General features: G+C 30.9%; 4 protein-coding genes across 5 annotated transcripts in view; 2 read left to right on the top strand and 2 right to left on the bottom strand.

The window, feature by feature from the left end:
* The first annotated feature begins 478 nt into the window (after positions 1 to 478).
* On the top strand, positions 479 to 2,125 carry MED6 (mediator complex subunit 6). The gene is made up of 5 exons (XM_065516100.1): positions 479 to 828; positions 940 to 1,176; positions 1,238 to 1,412; positions 1,484 to 1,589; positions 1,646 to 2,125. The coding sequence occupies exons 2-5, from the start codon at positions 986 to 988 to the stop codon at positions 2,002 to 2,004; spliced, it is 831 nt and encodes a 276-aa protein (XP_065372172.1). The 5' UTR covers positions 479 to 828; positions 940 to 985; the 3' UTR covers positions 2,005 to 2,125.
* A 51-nt stretch (positions 2,126 to 2,176) lies between these two features.
* Positions 2,177 to 5,249, bottom strand: LOC135964043 (uncharacterized). 2 transcript variants are annotated; one of them, XM_065516098.1, is made up of 4 exons: positions 5,114 to 5,249; positions 4,178 to 5,055; positions 2,769 to 4,031; positions 2,177 to 2,525 (listed from the first exon to the last, which is right to left on the bottom strand). In XM_065516098.1, exons 2-4 carry the CDS (start codon positions 5,022 to 5,024, stop codon positions 2,239 to 2,241), a joined length of 2,397 nt encoding a protein of 798 aa, XP_065372170.1. In that variant the 5' UTR covers positions 5,025 to 5,055; positions 5,114 to 5,249; the 3' UTR covers positions 2,177 to 2,238. The 2 variants fall into 2 exon arrangements, with proteins under 2 accessions (XP_065372170.1, XP_065372171.1); XM_065516099.1 differs by lacking the exon at positions 5,114 to 5,249 and having other exon boundaries at positions 4,178 to 5,069.
* Positions 5,250 to 9,884: 4,635 nt separating this feature from the next.
* On the top strand, positions 9,885 to 12,784 carry DppIII (dipeptidyl peptidase 3). The gene is given in 5 exon segments (XM_065516096.1): positions 9,885 to 10,085; positions 10,147 to 10,335; positions 10,337 to 10,418; positions 10,715 to 11,606; positions 11,671 to 12,784. Coding segments are annotated over 5 exon segments (2,337 nt in total). The 5' UTR covers positions 9,885 to 9,912; the 3' UTR covers positions 12,672 to 12,784.
* A 10-nt stretch (positions 12,785 to 12,794) lies between these two features.
* Positions 12,795 to 16,596, bottom strand: part of DNApol-alpha73 (DNA polymerase alpha subunit B) — a 239,171-nt gene continuing 235,369 nt past the window's right edge. Inside the window, exons 4-7 of the mRNA XM_065516097.1 lie at positions 15,956 to 16,268; positions 15,126 to 15,817; positions 14,705 to 14,888; positions 12,795 to 13,056 (exon numbers count right to left, since the gene is read on the bottom strand). Of these exons, the coding sequence (XP_065372169.1) occupies positions 12,910 to 13,056; positions 14,705 to 14,888; positions 15,126 to 15,817; positions 15,956 to 16,268 (1,336 nt within the window). The 3' untranslated portion in view covers positions 12,795 to 12,909. The remainder of the gene's footprint in view (positions 13,057 to 14,704; positions 14,889 to 15,125; positions 15,818 to 15,955; positions 16,269 to 16,596) is intronic.

Raw genomic sequence — 16,596 nt, 5'->3', positions numbered from 1 at the left:
GAAAAATTGGAAGTAAGCAAATGGGTCTGAAATTTGTGATATCCGTAGAATCCTTTATTTTCTGGATGGGGTGAGCTCCAAGAGGGTGGAATATTACCGAAAGTTCATATTATATTTAAAGCATTAAAAAGTATAACACAGTTCTCTTTGGTCAAATTCAAAATCATCCAATAGCTGATGCCATCCAGACCTCTGGCTGAATGAGGATTACGAGATTGAATTTGCGCTGCTATACCATCATGGAAATTTCCATTAACACAAAGAAAAGGAAAAAAACAAATACAAAATAGACTCTGTACGAACAGGGGAACAAAACATAGTGAGAACAAATTTTTTTACACATCCACTTACATACCTTGCTTAATACCGCAATTTATTAATATGGCAACACTGTTTTCAAACAGCTGTTCCTTTTTGACACTGTTATCCGCAAATAATTCTCTGAACAAATTTTTGCTTTATTTTTTGTTTATTTCCAATCACATCTATATTTTAAATATATGAAAAAGTGTAAAGTACACTCAGTTAATTATAAATAACTCAAGAAAAGTGAAATTGAAAAAGTAAACAAACTCACCTGTTTTAATATAGTATACAAACGTCTAATAATGCGATAGACGACAGAAGCGTCATTTATTTTTGAAGACAATTGAACACTAAATTAAAATTATTACACAACATTAAAAAAACAATTAAATTAAGTGTGATAAATCAAAATAAAATACCACAACTAAAAATAATAGTGTACATAAAAATAATATAAACTTTACATTTTCATCAACATTGACCTCTAATTATAGCATTTTAAACAAATTGAGGAAGAGAAAAGTGAGGGATGATGACGTTTCTAAACTATTTTACTTTGTTTAACAACAAACCGACAAATATATAAAAATAAAATAACACTTGTTGAATTTGTCTATTTTCTTGTTTTTTTAGGAACGTGCACATTTTTAAATTTTTTTGAAAATTTAATCAATTAGAAATGTTACCAAGCCGCCAACCAATAACATCAGAAAACCCATTATGGGTATCTTGGCATGATACTCAAATGATGGCTTCATTAAATCCACAAAATGTCATGGATTATTTCTGCCGAAAATCAAATCCCTTTTATGATCGCATGTGTAATAATGAAAATATTCGTATGCAACGTTTGGGCCTCGAAAATTTACAGTAAGTTACAATTTGTTTAATCATTTTTCCAACCTATTGTTTCATTTAATATTATTTTTAGAAATATGGCAGGTTTAGAATATATATTGCTACATGTTCACGAACCAATTTTATATGTCATACGTAAGCAGCATCGACATAATCCTCAAGAAGCTACTCCCATAGCAGATTATTATATTATAGGCGGTACCATCTACAAAGCTCCTGATTTGGGAAATGTTATTAGTTCAAGAATTGTAAGCTATATCCTTTACTTTTATTAAAAATATTTAATAAAAAATATATGCATGTTTCTATTCTAATTTAGCTATCAACAGTATCAAATTTACAATCTGCTTTTGAAGAAGCCAGCAGTTATTCTCGCTATCATCCTAACAAAGGTTATACATGGGACTTTAGCTCTAACAAACAGTGTAAGTAAACATAATTATAATTTGTTGCATTTTCAGTTGAGATCAAATGTTTTTAGTGACCGATAAATCAAAAGCAGCTGCTAAAAAAGATTCATCAACCACCAAAGACGATAATGGTACAGTATTTCAAATGCAACGAGTTGATATGCTACTTGCAGAATTGTTGCGTAAATTTCCACCACCTATACCACCAATAATTCACCAGCAACAAATTCAACAAGGTGGCCAAAATGCACAAAACCAACAAGAAGCAAATGTAAATAATTCTCAAGATGGCAATACGAACAATACAGGAAACAATGGTAATCCCACTGAAACAAGCCCAACAGGGGGTGGAACAAATCAGGGCATAGATATTAAACAGGAGAATGTGGACATGAAACCGCCACCAGAAAAAAAGTCCAAGGCTAATTAGGTGAACAACTATCTCAAAATTATTTTAATCAATTAAAAGCATTACATATTTAAAAATTATGTCTAAGTTTTATTTATATTTAAGCGTATAAATTGTTTAAATAAAAAAAGATGCTTAAAAAGCTGTCTTTCTTTTATCCCATTTACTGCTTGCAGTAAGATTTTCATTAACCTTTTTTAAATTTTGTCAAAAGTAAATTTATTTATTATTTCATTAAAAAACTAAATTTCATATTTAGTTATTAGCATTGTTGGTAGTCCTTACATTTCCATCAACAACAACATCGTTGGCTGTGTCCTCTGTAATACTAGTTTTGTTGCTACCATGAACTGTTAAATTATGATTGGTGTAATCTAAAATACTCTTAAATGTTAGCTTACATAAATGGCAAGGTACTGATTTACTGGGAGTGCGATAAACTCCGGCATGTGCACTTATCTTTTTAACTTTTTGTACAGAACCATGAGGCATGTTGTTTCCATCGACAGTGGTTATCAAATCCGATGTAATTTTTTGTACTTCTGAAATAGTAGTTTATTTTTATCAATTTTGTTTAATAATAGAAGTGTACATATTTAGCTATTAGTGGAAAAATAACTTTGCTTAAAAACATAAAAATTTACTTTAAATTTTGCAAAAATAAAAAATGCTTTAAAAAGCTTAAAACATCCGATATAAGTGATTTTAAATGATATATTACTTTATATAATAACGGCTTGCTTAAATACATGTACTTAATATAATTTAATTTATATTTCACTTACCTTTATGTTCATTTAAAGATTCCGTTGATCTTTTTGGGAATGTCAATGTATTTATATTCTGTTTTAATGCATGTCGTGGTGTAGCATTTGCAGAAGCAACTGTACTTGATACATTACTTTGTAAATTATGATGATGTGCAAAAACATTCGGCAATTGAGCTTTTTCCACATGGTTTAAATCTGTATACTGAAGTTTTCTTTTCTCAGAAGGTGGAATTTTCGAACAATTTTGTAAGAGATGAATATGTAATGCTTTTGTTAAAGCAAATTTTTTATCGCAATATTTGCACTGATTAGAATTGCCAGCTAGACTCGAACTACTCGAATAAATCGTCGTCATAGGCTTCTTAATAAAAGCGGGTGTTACATTATCGCTTTCGTGGGATCGCTTATGAGCATCAAGCAAAGATTTTATACGAAATTTTTCTTTACAAACATTACAAGTATAAACAATATCCGTCTTATTATGTGATATAGCAGCTTTTTCTAAAACTTTTGCTGAAGGATATATAGATTTGCGCTGTGTAGTAGAAGTGGGTTTAGCTGATGTTTCTTGTACTGGAACCAGAGTTTTAGTAATAGCTTTAGTGGTTGTGGAAATTTGAGAAGTTTTCGTTAGCATACTTCTACGAGCAATTACTTCCGGTTTTTTAAGATTGGAAACATCTACGTTAGTTGTTTTTTGTGGAATTACACTTCTTCTCTGAAATGCGGTCATTACACCACCCATAGAACTTTTACGTGCAATTTTGCGAGCGGGACTATTTAATGTAGTTTTAACTACCACAGACATGCGTTGCGTAAAACTAAATGGTCGCTTATCTCCTGCAGCAGATGGTATAAGTGAGGTTCTTGTTTTTATGGATGTCATAACAGAACGCCTTTTTTCAGCTGGCGTTGGTTTATTTTGATCTTTTACTATTTTTTGCGGTTTCTTTACATCGACTTCTTCGGCTTCCGCAGATGTATTAGTAATTTTTAACAGTTTACTCATTAGCAAAGGAATTTCATGTTCAGCATCCATTGGCATTGTCGATTTTCTACATATAGGCAACAATGATTGCCGTTTACTACCAGTATTCAATATTCTAGATGGTTTATTTGCTTGCAAATTCGGTTCGCATATAGAACGTCGTGCATTTCGCGATAAAACGGCAATTTTTGGTTTAGATGAAGATTTCATAATGTTTTTCTTTCCGATTTCCAATTCTTTGACTACTGGAGTCTTTTCGTCTGATTTTTCTGATGATTCTGACATGGTGTCTAAATTATTTTAAAATAATTATTATTTATGCTAAAACTTATGATACAATATGCAAAATAACTACCAAACATTGCATCAAGTCAATAAATATAAATGATTAAGTTCGTAATTATCTCTCATAAAATTATCAAGTTGAAAAACTTACCCATATGTTCTATATTTTCAACCTTAGCTTTGGGAGTTGTTTCAATATTCTGTTTACAGAACTGCACCATATTAGTGGCTTCCTCTTCAACATCGAGAACATTATTAGCATCCTCTAATAATAAAGAGTTATAAGAGGCAAGATTTTTATGAGCGACTTCATCTGCTGACCCCAAAATTTCTTCTACATTTTTCATAATTTTTACTTCTTCAACTGACTCTTCTTCGGTTATGGAACCAACCGTAGATACTGATGTCAACATTTTTCTTTCAATAACGGAAGTAGCAGTTATTTCCACAGAGGAACATGTAGATAAAGTAGATACCTCTTCAGCCTCTGGTAAAGCATTTTCTTTGTTTTCTTCACATAGCTCTACAGGCGGAGGAGGAAAATAAGCTGGCTTTTCATCATCCACACCCAAAAATGCTAAACCTAAATCTATGCATCTAGTGGCATCTGAACCACGTGTCACATCGACTGTTTTTAAAAGCTGGTCCTTGGACGGAGTAGAACATAAAGCTTTATATTCTTTTAAAATATTTTTTGGCAGTGCTCTCAAAGGGGTGTGTAATTTCATATCTGGCATTCCAATTTTCTTAACAGTTTTTAATGGACTCATTATTTGAGAATCATCACGAGCCTCCAATGTACTATTCATGTGATTATCTCCGGTTTTGTTTTTATTTGCCGACTCGTCCATATCGATGGCAGATACAGCTGAGATATCAGTCATGGCTTCCAAAGTTTTGTAACATGCTGTGGACATGGTGGTACTTTCGGCGTCAAATGACAAGTACACTGAAGTAGCTGTATCTTCATTCGATAGACGACGAGAAATATTGTCCATTTTGTTTATTTTAGGCGCGTCTTTATTTAAGCTATTAAATTTTTTATATTTTGTTTAATATCATTAAATCAATGGAAAAAATTTCGTACCTTTCTGGTTATTTTCTTTAAAATATTTTAATTTATTTAATATACTTTTTTTAAATTATTTTAGAAATAAATTTTCCAATTGTCCTTTTTTTGTTCTTGTTCTTGAAAAAACTGCGCTTGGATTTTCTTTTTGAAATAGATAAACGATCTTTTATGTCATTATTCAGTGTTGTATTTTCTAATTAATATCGTAAAAGATTTAGTGTTGATCAATTGGAAATATTTATACGATATTAATTTAATAAACACTAGTTGCTAATTAAATACATGGGGGATTTCATGTCAAGTGAACCAACTTTTGAAATCGATGTCTTCCGATCGGGATGAAATTTGCACCAAGGTTAGCTCTATTGGATAGTAACTCAGACACAATTTTTCAACAACATCGGTCGAGAACTCTCTGAGTTATAGGGGGTAAAATTTTGACAATTTGGTCAAACAGGGGTTTTTTCTTATCCATGTAACTTATTACCTATTGTTCTTAGCAAAATGTGTTCCAAATAGTATAGATAGCTATTTCTTCGATCTTTCGAAAAAAAATATTTAAAAAAAAAAATAAAAAATTTTTAATATTTTTTTTCCGAAATCAAAAACTTTTTTGACTTTTTTTTAAAATACGCTATTTTTTTTTATTTTTTTTTTTTTCTTAAAATAAAGTTTAGATATTTTCCTTGAACACCTACTTGGTCGCTTAGTGGGATGCGAGTGGGATATCTATCAAAATAAATATTTTGTAACTCAAAACATAAAATTTTTGACTTTTTTTGCAAAATCAAAAACTTTGTTGACTTTTTTTTTCAAAATGGACCCTTTTTTAATCTTTTTTTTTAGGTCAAACAAAAGCTTAGATATTATCCTTGAAGACCCTTTTGGTCGCTTAGTGGGATGCGAGTGGGATATCTATCAAAATAAATATTTTTTAACTCAAGACTTACAATTTTTGACTTTTTTTTTTGCAAATACGATTTTTTTTCCAAATGGGCCCTTTTTTTAAAATTTTTTTTGTAGTCAAAAGAAAGCTTAGGTCCATTCCTTTAAGATATTTTTAGTCCCTTAGTGGGATGCGAGTAGGATATCTATCAAAATAAATATTTTGTAACGCAAGACATACAATTTTTTAATTTTTTTTTGCAAAATCAAAATTTTTTTCCAATATGGGCCCTTTTTTAATTTTTTTTTTTTGCTCAAAAGAAAGCCTAGGTCCATTCCTTTAAGATATTTTTAGTCCCTTAGTGGGATGCGAGTGGGATATCTATCAAAATAAATATTTTGTAACGCAAGACATACAATTTTTTAATTTTTTTTTGCAAAATCGAAATTTTTTTCCAATATGGGACTTTTTTTTAAAAATTTTTTTTGCTCAAAAGAAAGCTTAGGTCTTTTCCTTTAAGACCTATTTTGTCACTTAGGAAGATGTGAGTAGGATATCTATTAAAATAAAAATGTTGTAACTCAAGACATTCAATTATTGACTTTTTTTTTTGCAAATTCGAATTTTTTTTCAAAATGGGCCCTTTTTTAAAAATTTTTTTTTAGTCAAAAGAAAGCTTAGGTCCATTCCTTTAAGATATTTTAGGTCCCTTAGTGGGATACGAGTGGGATATCTATCAAAATAAATATTTTGTAACTCAAGATATACAATTTTTGATTTTTTGGCAAAATCAAAAACTTTTTTGACTTTTTTTTAAAATGGGCCCTTTTTGTAATTTTTTTTTTTGCTATAAAGAAAGCTTAGGCCTATTCCTTTAAGATGGTTTTGATCGCTTAGTGGGATGCGAGTGGGATATATATCAAAATAAATGTTTTGTAACTCAAGACATACAATTTTTGTGTTAAAACATTTATTTTGATAGATATCCCACTCGCATCCCACTAAGGGACTAAAAAAATCTTAAAGGAATGGACCTAGGCTTTCTTTTGAGCAAAAAAAAAAATTAAAAAAGGGCCCATATTGGAAAAAAATTTTGATTTTGCAAAAAAAAATTAAAAAATTGTATGTCTTGCGTTACAAAATATTTATTTTGATAGATATAAAACTCGCATCCCACTAAGGGACTAAAAATATCTTAAAGGAATGGACCTAAGCTTTCTTTTGACTACAAAAAAAATTTTAAAAAAAGGGCCCATTTGGAAAAAAATTTTGATTTTGCAAAAAAAAATTAAAAAATTGTAAGTCTTGAGTTAAAAAATATTTATTTTGATAGATATCCCACTCGCATCCCACTAAGCGACCAAAAGGGTCTTCAAGGATAATATCTAAGCTTTTGTTTGACCTAAAAAAAAAGATTAAAAAAGGGTCCATTTTGAAAAAAAAAGTCAACAAAGTTTTTGATTTTGCAAAAAAAGTCAAAAATTTTATGTTTTGAGTTACAAAATATTTATTTTGATAGATATCCCACTCGCATCCCACTAAGCGACCAAGTAGGTGTTCAAGGAAAATATCTAAACTTTATTTTAAGAAAAAAAAAAAAATAAAAAAAAATAGCGTATTTTAAAAAAAAGTCAAAAAAGTTTTTGATTTCGGAAAAAAAATATTAAAAATTTTTTATTTTTTTTTTTAAATATTTTTTTTCGAAAGATCGAAGAAATAGCTATCTATACTATTTGGAACACATTTTGCTAAGAACAATAGGTAATAAGTTACATGGATAAGAAAAAACCACTGTTTGACCAAATTGTCAAAATTTTACCCCCTATAACTCAGAGAGTTCTCGACCGATGTTGTTGAAAAATTGTGTCTGAGTTACTATCCAATAGAGCTAACCTTGGTGCAAATTTCATCCCGATCGGAAGACATCGATTTCAAAAGTTGGTTCACTTGACATGAAATCCCCCACATATAAAAATTATTTAAAAAATCGATTTTTTGAAAATTAGTTTTATAAAAAATCAGCTGTTTGCCAAAAAAATCCATTAAATATAAACAAGGTGCCTGGTTAATGTTAATGAAAAAACGATAATTGAAAATTAAATAATTTGAAAAATTTAAGTTCTTTATAATTGTTGTGTGTCAAAATGAGGAACTTTCGACTCAACTTGACTGTTCGCGCGCAGGAAAATACCCCGTAACCCAACTATTTATAATTGTTATAACGATAAATCTGTTACCAAAAAGGAATTTCACTAATTTGAATAAATAAATATTAATTTCATTAATTATCACAAATATTTTGACCCTTTTCACACTAGGCAGAAGGCTGGCAATACAGAAAATGTGAAAACTAACTGAATAAATATTATGTAAATATAAACAGTTGCCAGGATTTTAGAGTATTTTTGAAGGGTAGTACACTTCCACTGGAAGACCATGGCGATTCCGTTTAAGAAGGAATGAGGTAAGTATAGGAAAAAATGATAGATATAGAAGAGAAATAACTAATTAATAGAAATTAAATTTCCAGGTAATTCCCTAGGAATGAACATATAGAATAATAAACATAACATCTCTAACATAAATTATCGTCCATAAAGCTACTACAATCCCTTAATGAAGCCGAACAAGTCATCTGACCTACAGCCTAACATTTTCTAATCCTTCATGGAATTGCGGGGATCTTTATTTGTTCCCTTTTTCTGCTAATATTAAACTTAAACCCAATTTAAAATATGATTTCAACGATTTATTTAAAGTAAAATGCCGTTCATTTTATTTTTCTTGTTTATAAATATGACCTATTTTCTTTCAAAATCATATGCCAGTTTTACCCACTGTACTTATGTATTCATGTTACTTTCCAACACTATTCTCTATTCATGTCACCAAGAAAACAGCTGACAGCAAAGTAAATTAATAAAGTAGACTCAGTAGAACAGCTGACAATTTTTTTTACTTTGGTCTGAACTGTCAATTCACTTGTGGTTGTTGTGGCGAAAAATACAACAAGCCCAAAAGCAAAACCAACAACAGGCAACTTTGACAGCTCAGACCTTAAACCAAAAACAAAATTGCTTGTGGTTTTTGTAAATGTTGTATTTGTTGTAGTACTGTCGCTACTTTATTAATTTACTTTGGCTGACAGTAAATTTTTGTAAGTCATTGCATTTTATATTTACCGGCAATTACTCGCAAAATTAGAGATAAATATACGATTTTCTGCATAATTCAACTTAGACAAAGTTTTATTTCCATTTATCAAAAGGTAAGCAAATATGTTTGAGTTTTTGTAAATGTATGTTGTGTTTATGCCTAATAATTGAGCAGATGCGTCAATGATTCGTGGCAATTTTGTAAAATCCTTTTCTTCCCTCACATAACCTTTAAAATGTTAATTTAAACAATTGGTTGTGATATAAATGAAGATAATTCGGAAAAATAAAAGTTTGATACGTAGATAAAATATCTAATCATTTTCTATACAATAAAGTAAACAAAGAAAATTCCACTCATAAAGATATATGAGTACTTTATAAGTAATCTACATTTAAGAACGTATATCAAAAGGGGTGACTTCCAGCAATACACCTGAACAAATACTGTGACAACTCAAATATGTTGCTTATATATTACACATTCCATTGCATTTTTATGTTGGCTTTTAAAAACTGCATGTTTTTGTTTTTCATTTTATAAATTAAAATTGTTTTTAAATTTTATTTCCTTATTTCAGTTTTATTTATTTTTGGCATTAAATTATTTAAAAAATAAGTACAAAAACCCTAAATAGTACAAATGTAAGTAATATTTTCTTGTGTTTTCCAAATTCTACTTTAAAAATAATATAACATGTAATGGTCAACATTTTCTTGCAGACGCAATCAGTAAATATCTAAGAAATTAAGTCCCAGAAACAAAAATTAAAATGTTAAGTTTAAGCAAAAATATGTTCAAAGCACCATTGAAAATGGTCTATCGCTTACAAAATTGCCAATTAAGGCAATTAAATTCTAATATGGCCTACATTAGGACCTCAAACAAATCTCAACAGATAAAAAAGTTAAATAGTTTATTAATATTTAATCGACAAAGTTTAAGGTATATTATTTGTTTCACATTAATTAATTAAATAATACTGATATTTTGTTTTTGCTTATAGTCAAGCTATCATTGTACGCACTATGGCATCTGCTAACGCTGCTCATTTTGTTTTACCCAACACTCAACCCATTGCTGATTTAGAATGTAAAAATGCATTTGAGAATCTTACGGAAAAAGAAAAACATTATGCCCATTACTATAGCAAAGCATCATGGGATGGTGGTCTTATTTCTTTAATACAATCCAGCCCATCGTATTTTTGTTGCGGAACCTTTGGAGGATTTTAAGAAAAAATGTTTATCGAATGGCTTAACAGAAGAGGAATTTACGGTAAGTTACATTTTATTTTAATTGAAATAAAATCAAGCTGCCAGTTGCTATCTGTAATACCATTTAGGCATCTGACAACGCAACTGAAGTCGGTTGCCATCCATAATCCACCCATTAGTTAAATATTTATTCATATTTTTAAAGAAAAACTTAACTACATTTTGATTAATTCGATTTTCTTTAAATGAATCATTAATTTCTTGTATTAAAATGGAAAGAAAATTACAAATTGTAATTAAAAATTTGAAATAAAATTTCTAAAGAAATTGTATTTACTAATTTTTTATTTCTTACAGGCATTTTTAGTTTATGCCTGCGGTGTATTTGCCAATGCTGGAAATTACAAGGGCATGGGCGATAGCAAAATTCTACCAAATTTGAGCCAAGAAAAATTTGAAGAGATTGTTAAACTATCAACGGCATTTAGCAAGGATTGTCAAGTTCCTAAAGTATTGAACAAAGTTATTTCTCTTATTTATGCTTTAAATCCACGTAATGAAGTTTTGGGTTTTGCGCCAAACGGCATTACTACGTATTGGTCAGATAATTGCACCAAGGAAGATGCAGATATTGTTAATGATTGGCTGACATCGAAACGTATGGAGCCCTATATGTGTCGTACTTTTAAAGTTGAGGAAAACGGCGAAGTCATATACGACATAAAACTCGCTTCTGTGCATACTGAACACGAAGATGGCATTACGTTACCTATAGAAACATACAAGGATAACAAGTTTCGTGTAACTCGTGGCGATTACAGTAAACTATTGGCTCGTGTTGATAAAAATCTGGAAGATGCTAAGAAGTTTGCCGCCAATGAAAATCAATTAAATATGATTGAGAGTTATATAAAATCTTTTGAAGAAGGTACTTTAGCTGATCACAAAGACGGGTCCAGACATTGGATTAAAGACAAGGGCCCAGTAATTGAAACTTATATTGGCTTTATTGAAACTTATCGGGATCCTGCTGGTGGACGTGCTGAGTTCGAAGGTTTTGTTGCCATGGTTAATAAGGAAAGTTCGGCTAAGTTTGCGGAACTGGTTGCTAAAGCTGAGAAATTGCTAGAATATTTACCTTGGACTAAAGAATATGAAAAAGATTCTTATTTAAAACCTGACTTTACTTCTTTAGATGTGTTGACTTTTGCTGGTAGTGGAGTGCCGGCTGGTATAAATATTCCAAACTGTAAGCTGATGAAATGTTTTTTCTTTTTATTTCTTTTACTCGATAATTATTTATTAATTTTTAGATGATGAAATCCGTCAAGATGAAGGCTTTAAAAACGTTTCGCTTGGTAATGTTTTAGCGAATATCAACCGTAAGGACCCCATACCATTTTTGTCCGATGAGGATCAAACACTAATGAAGGAATACAAAGTAAAATCATTCGAGGTACAAGTTGGTCTCCATGAACTTCTTGGTCACGGCAGTGGCAAACTATTCCGCATCGATGAAAACGGTAAATTTAATTTTGACAAAGATACCACAAAGAATCTTATTAATGGGGAGCCCATTACCACTTGGTATTTGCCTGGAGAAACTTATGACACAAAGTTTGGTGCAATTGGTTCTTCATATGAAGAATGTCGTGCCGAAGCTGTAGGCCTTTATCTATCATTACAACGTGATATATTGGAAATCTTTGGCTTTAAAGATCCTGCTGAACAGGATAATATAATCTACATTAACTGGTTGTCATTGATATGGAATGGTATGGGCGTAGCGTTGGAAATGTACAATCCACAATCTAAACAATGGATGCAGGCACATTCCAGAGCCCGTTTTGTAATTATGAAAGTATTATTAGAAGCTGGAGAAGGCTTCGTTACTATCGAGGAATGTGAGGAAGGTAAAAATTTACGTCTTACCGTAGATCGCAGTAAAATTGAGACTGTTGGTAAAAAGGCAATGGAAAACTTCCTAAAAAAATTGCAAGTATACAAGTCGGCGGCCGATATTTCAAGTGCTTCCAAAATGTATGAGCATTATTCAGAAGTCAATGAAACTGGACCCCATCCATGGGCAAAATGGCGTGATATATGCTTAGCCCACAAAAAGCCCCGTGTCATTTTGGTACAAGCAAATACCAAAGTAGAGAACGATAAAGTCCAACTTCTTACTTATGAGGCATCACATGAAGGTTATATCAAGTCTTGGGTTGAACGTTTTCCTGAAACCGATATTGATGACATCTTAGAAGAAATTGTAGAAAACGATAAGAAATATTTCCCTTGTGCCTTTGGTAATTGAAGTAAAAGTATAAACTATAAACTATAATCCACTATAATGCAATGTGAAACACACACATTTTGTTTGTAAAAGTTTTGAGAAAAATAATAATTTATAATTTTTTTTAACAGAAATTTTGAATGTATTTAAAAACTTTGAATGTATTTAAAAACTTTGAAAAATGCTTTGTTCTTATAGTTAAAATACTAAGTCCGTTTAGTTTTCTTTTTTAGTTTTGGTATACATTAATATTTGTAAACTAAACTTTACGTACTTGGCAACCTACAAAGTTATAAATGTTTTGTTCTCCTTTTGGTGTTGGGGGATCTATAATAAAGCGTGCAAAGGTTCCACCACTGCAGTCGGCCAAACGTCCTGGATTAATGGCTAGACAGCCATTAACAACCTGTGATTATTAAAAATAAGTTATTACCTTTAGATTATTTAATAGTTAAGATATAGAGATCAAATTAGAGCAGATTGTATTGCAACAAAACAATTTTATTTTGTTCATTTTAATAGTATTTTTCCTGAGTGGTTTTCGGAAGTTGGCTTTGTACGGTATTTCAGCATGAAACTTATTTCTGTTGAATTTTATGTGGATAACAATATTTTTAAGAGATTTGTGCTCGTTGAAGTGATTTTCAGAAGTGGGTTTGATATAGGAGCTATAACCAATACTTTTCCTTATTTCGGTAGAAAATTTGGGTGGGGGCTAGGAGAAATAATATACCGATTTCAACTAATTTCAATAGGCTTCGTCCTTGGGACGAAAAAACGCATGTAAGACCTAAACTTTTCCCACAAGTTGTACATGGACAGTGGGTGGAGCGAATTTTGTTTTTTTCGCAATCGCTTTGGAATACCTATTAAAAGTTGCTCTTTTAACTCCCAAATATACACAAAAAATTTCATATGGTGGATGGTATATATAGAGGTGCCCCAACATCATCATAATAATAAAAAATAAATGGCTCTAGAAAACGGGGGGAGTATTAGTCCCCAATGCCCTTCTTGTGTCTAGTAGTCTTGGATGTCCTCTATCAGTAAAAAAATAACCAAGTGATTAGACCCACTTTCCTAGCTACAAGTACGATTTTGTGGATTGGGTATAAAAATACCCACTTCGGCATATGTGGGTTCTAAAGCATATGAAATATGAATTTAATTTTTCATGTAAAAATGTAGTTTTTTTAATTATTGGGTATAATTATATTGACCTAACAATACAGAAAAATATTTATATTCCACATAAACTAAAGTTTATAAAGTACAAGGTTGTTTGATGGCAATATGAAAAATAGGTACGTTTTCTGATTTTCAATAGTGTTGGGGAACCTCAAAACAGGTAAGTACGTTTGAAAACCGTTGAAAACAAAAATGGCATACATTATCGCTCCACCCTAATGGACAGCCATCCAGACGGACATCGTTAAATCGAAAGTTATTATGAGTCGATCAATATACTTTAAGGGTGGTGTTAGGCGTTCCCACTATGGTGGTGTAGGCTATCAGGCCTGTTCTGAAATTCACGTGATTTCAAATTACTAATCGTTTTAAAAACGATTAAATTAGTAAATATATTATAAATTAATTATATTTTTCGTCGAATGAATTATATTTATTACTCTGGCAAGTAGCTTGGTATTCTCCAACAACTAAATCAGAAATAAAAAATCACAAAAAAACTAAGGCCCTAATTTTGTATATCACGTCAACAAAGTGATATTTACGTGGAAAACAAAAACAAAATTTTAAAAATTAGTCATTTTCCATATAATATCACTTCAAACCACTTTTATAAAAAGTGATTTGCAGAACATGTCTGTATATACATATATACGCCGATGTTCTGGAAAACGAGCTTTTTCAAATCGTTTACGGTTTGATAAACGCAAATCACTTTGTTTTCGAAATCAAGCAAAGGAAAACTCTGTACATATCGATATGAAATAATTTTCACTTTTGGATAATAATTATCACTTCAGTTGCAAAATAACAACAGCTCTACAAAACTGATCCATTAGTATAGAAAATGTGTTATATAGACTTACCCTTAAAAAGCATTTTTGTGAACTTGGCAAAATTAATATATTTGGAATCTGGTCAATGTTAGTAAATTTGTTAGCCAGATAGCTGTCGTAACACATTTCATCTTCTTTGGGCGGACTCAAGGGATAAAACGATTTTTGATTTAATAAATAATTAACCGCACGTTTTACTTTGTCACCAGCATTTCTAAAATTAAATAAGAATAAGTTATGCAAATATGTAATATTAAAAAAAATGTCTTATAGCGATCACGCAATTAGCCAATACGCTTGACACATAACAAAAGCATGCAACCAAAATGTCTGTTTTATATTCTAGCTAGTTGTTATGCTTATGACAGGGCACATGAGCCATTTTGTCACAAACATGACATCTATGTTATGTTAAAGAATGTTTGTGGCAAAATCTTAATTGTAAACTTACATCTGCAACTCATTGTAAAATATGTGATCCAAGATATCTGTAGATGTCATACCAATGGTCAAGCCATTTAAATCAATTAATGAAGGATCTGGTAACATGCGAACATTTGGAAATATTTTCTTAAGACTTATTGGCATTGTTGGATACACACAGTCTGTATTAGCGTCACGATGAGATGCAACAACTAAAATTGTAGTATCACCACCAACAGCTTCAACAATGCCTGTAATCATCTTCTCAAAGAAAATTTCAAATGTTTCCGCTAATGTTACATTATCGCTAATAAGTTTATGTTCTGCTTCCATAAATGGTCCGCACAGAATTAACACATTCGGTTTATGATCTTTTAGATAAACCACCAAATCTTGCAGAGGATCATAGACTAAATCATCATCTTGGGTGTAAGGTCCGGCAGCAATAACAAAACATAATTGTTCGGCAATAGATGGTGGTGTTGGTGGCTTAAGATCTTGTTCTGTAAACAATTCTTCAACCATGAAAATATCTCCTTTCGGATTCATGCCAGAGACCATAACAACTTGTCCGGGAAAAACACCCACTGATTTGGTTTTAGAAAAATTTAGGCGCACTGTGCGACATGACATTTCATCGGAGCCCACAAGCAGAGTGGATGAGGGATCCAAAGGACCATCGTAGTCGCTAAAAATGGTACCTATAGTTTTTATCGTATCCTTAAGTGAAAAAAAAACAAAACAAATTAATAATTATAGTATGTAATATTTATAGTTTGAAAAGATTTCATACATTTAAATAATATGTAATGTATTAAAAAGCTCTAACATTGTATGTAAATTGTAAATAAAACCCACCTGTGAGTGCACATCCACTTGTGCTAAGGCATAATCTTCAGCATCTTCTCCAAACACTTTCTGGCACAAACTTCTGCCAATATTAAAGACACGATCCCCCGCAATTTCTGCTTTTTCACGTAGACTATCAAACATATATCTGCCATTCGAGCTCATGCCCAGACATTCTCCATTATGTTGCAGCAACTGCTTAACATATATTTTTGGTTTTGTGCAAAGCGACCATTGAGTCTTGCTGATTAACGTTGGATTACCAAAAGTGTAAACGACTTTACCAGAGCCTGGAGCAGCTGTATGAGTGCGTGGTGTGCCACTAAAATAGAAAATAAATATAATATGTACAAGTATTTTAAATTATAATAGTATTAAAACAGTGGTGGGTGTTATAAATACTGGAGTTTTTTAAAAAAAATAATGGATTGAAATGTTTTTTTTATTAACTTTAAATTCAATAAATGTTTTTTTTTTAATTATGAAAATTGTAGTTCTTTGAAAAAGTTTCGGACATAAGGTTTCGTTCTAAAAAAACCGGTTTCGGTTGGACTCTAAAAATGTATTAAGTAGTATATTTTATTAAGCTATTTTGTAATGGATTTGAATTAGAGAAAACTTGAATGATTCAATAAGTGATTAATTCTATA

This window comes from Calliphora vicina, chromosome 1 (assembly GCF_958450345.1).
Source record: "Calliphora vicina chromosome 1, idCalVici1.1, whole genome shotgun sequence".
Classification (NCBI taxonomy): Eukaryota; Metazoa; Arthropoda; class Insecta; order Diptera; family Calliphoridae; genus Calliphora; species Calliphora vicina.
This window is presented reverse-complemented; position numbering and strand designations above follow the sequence as displayed.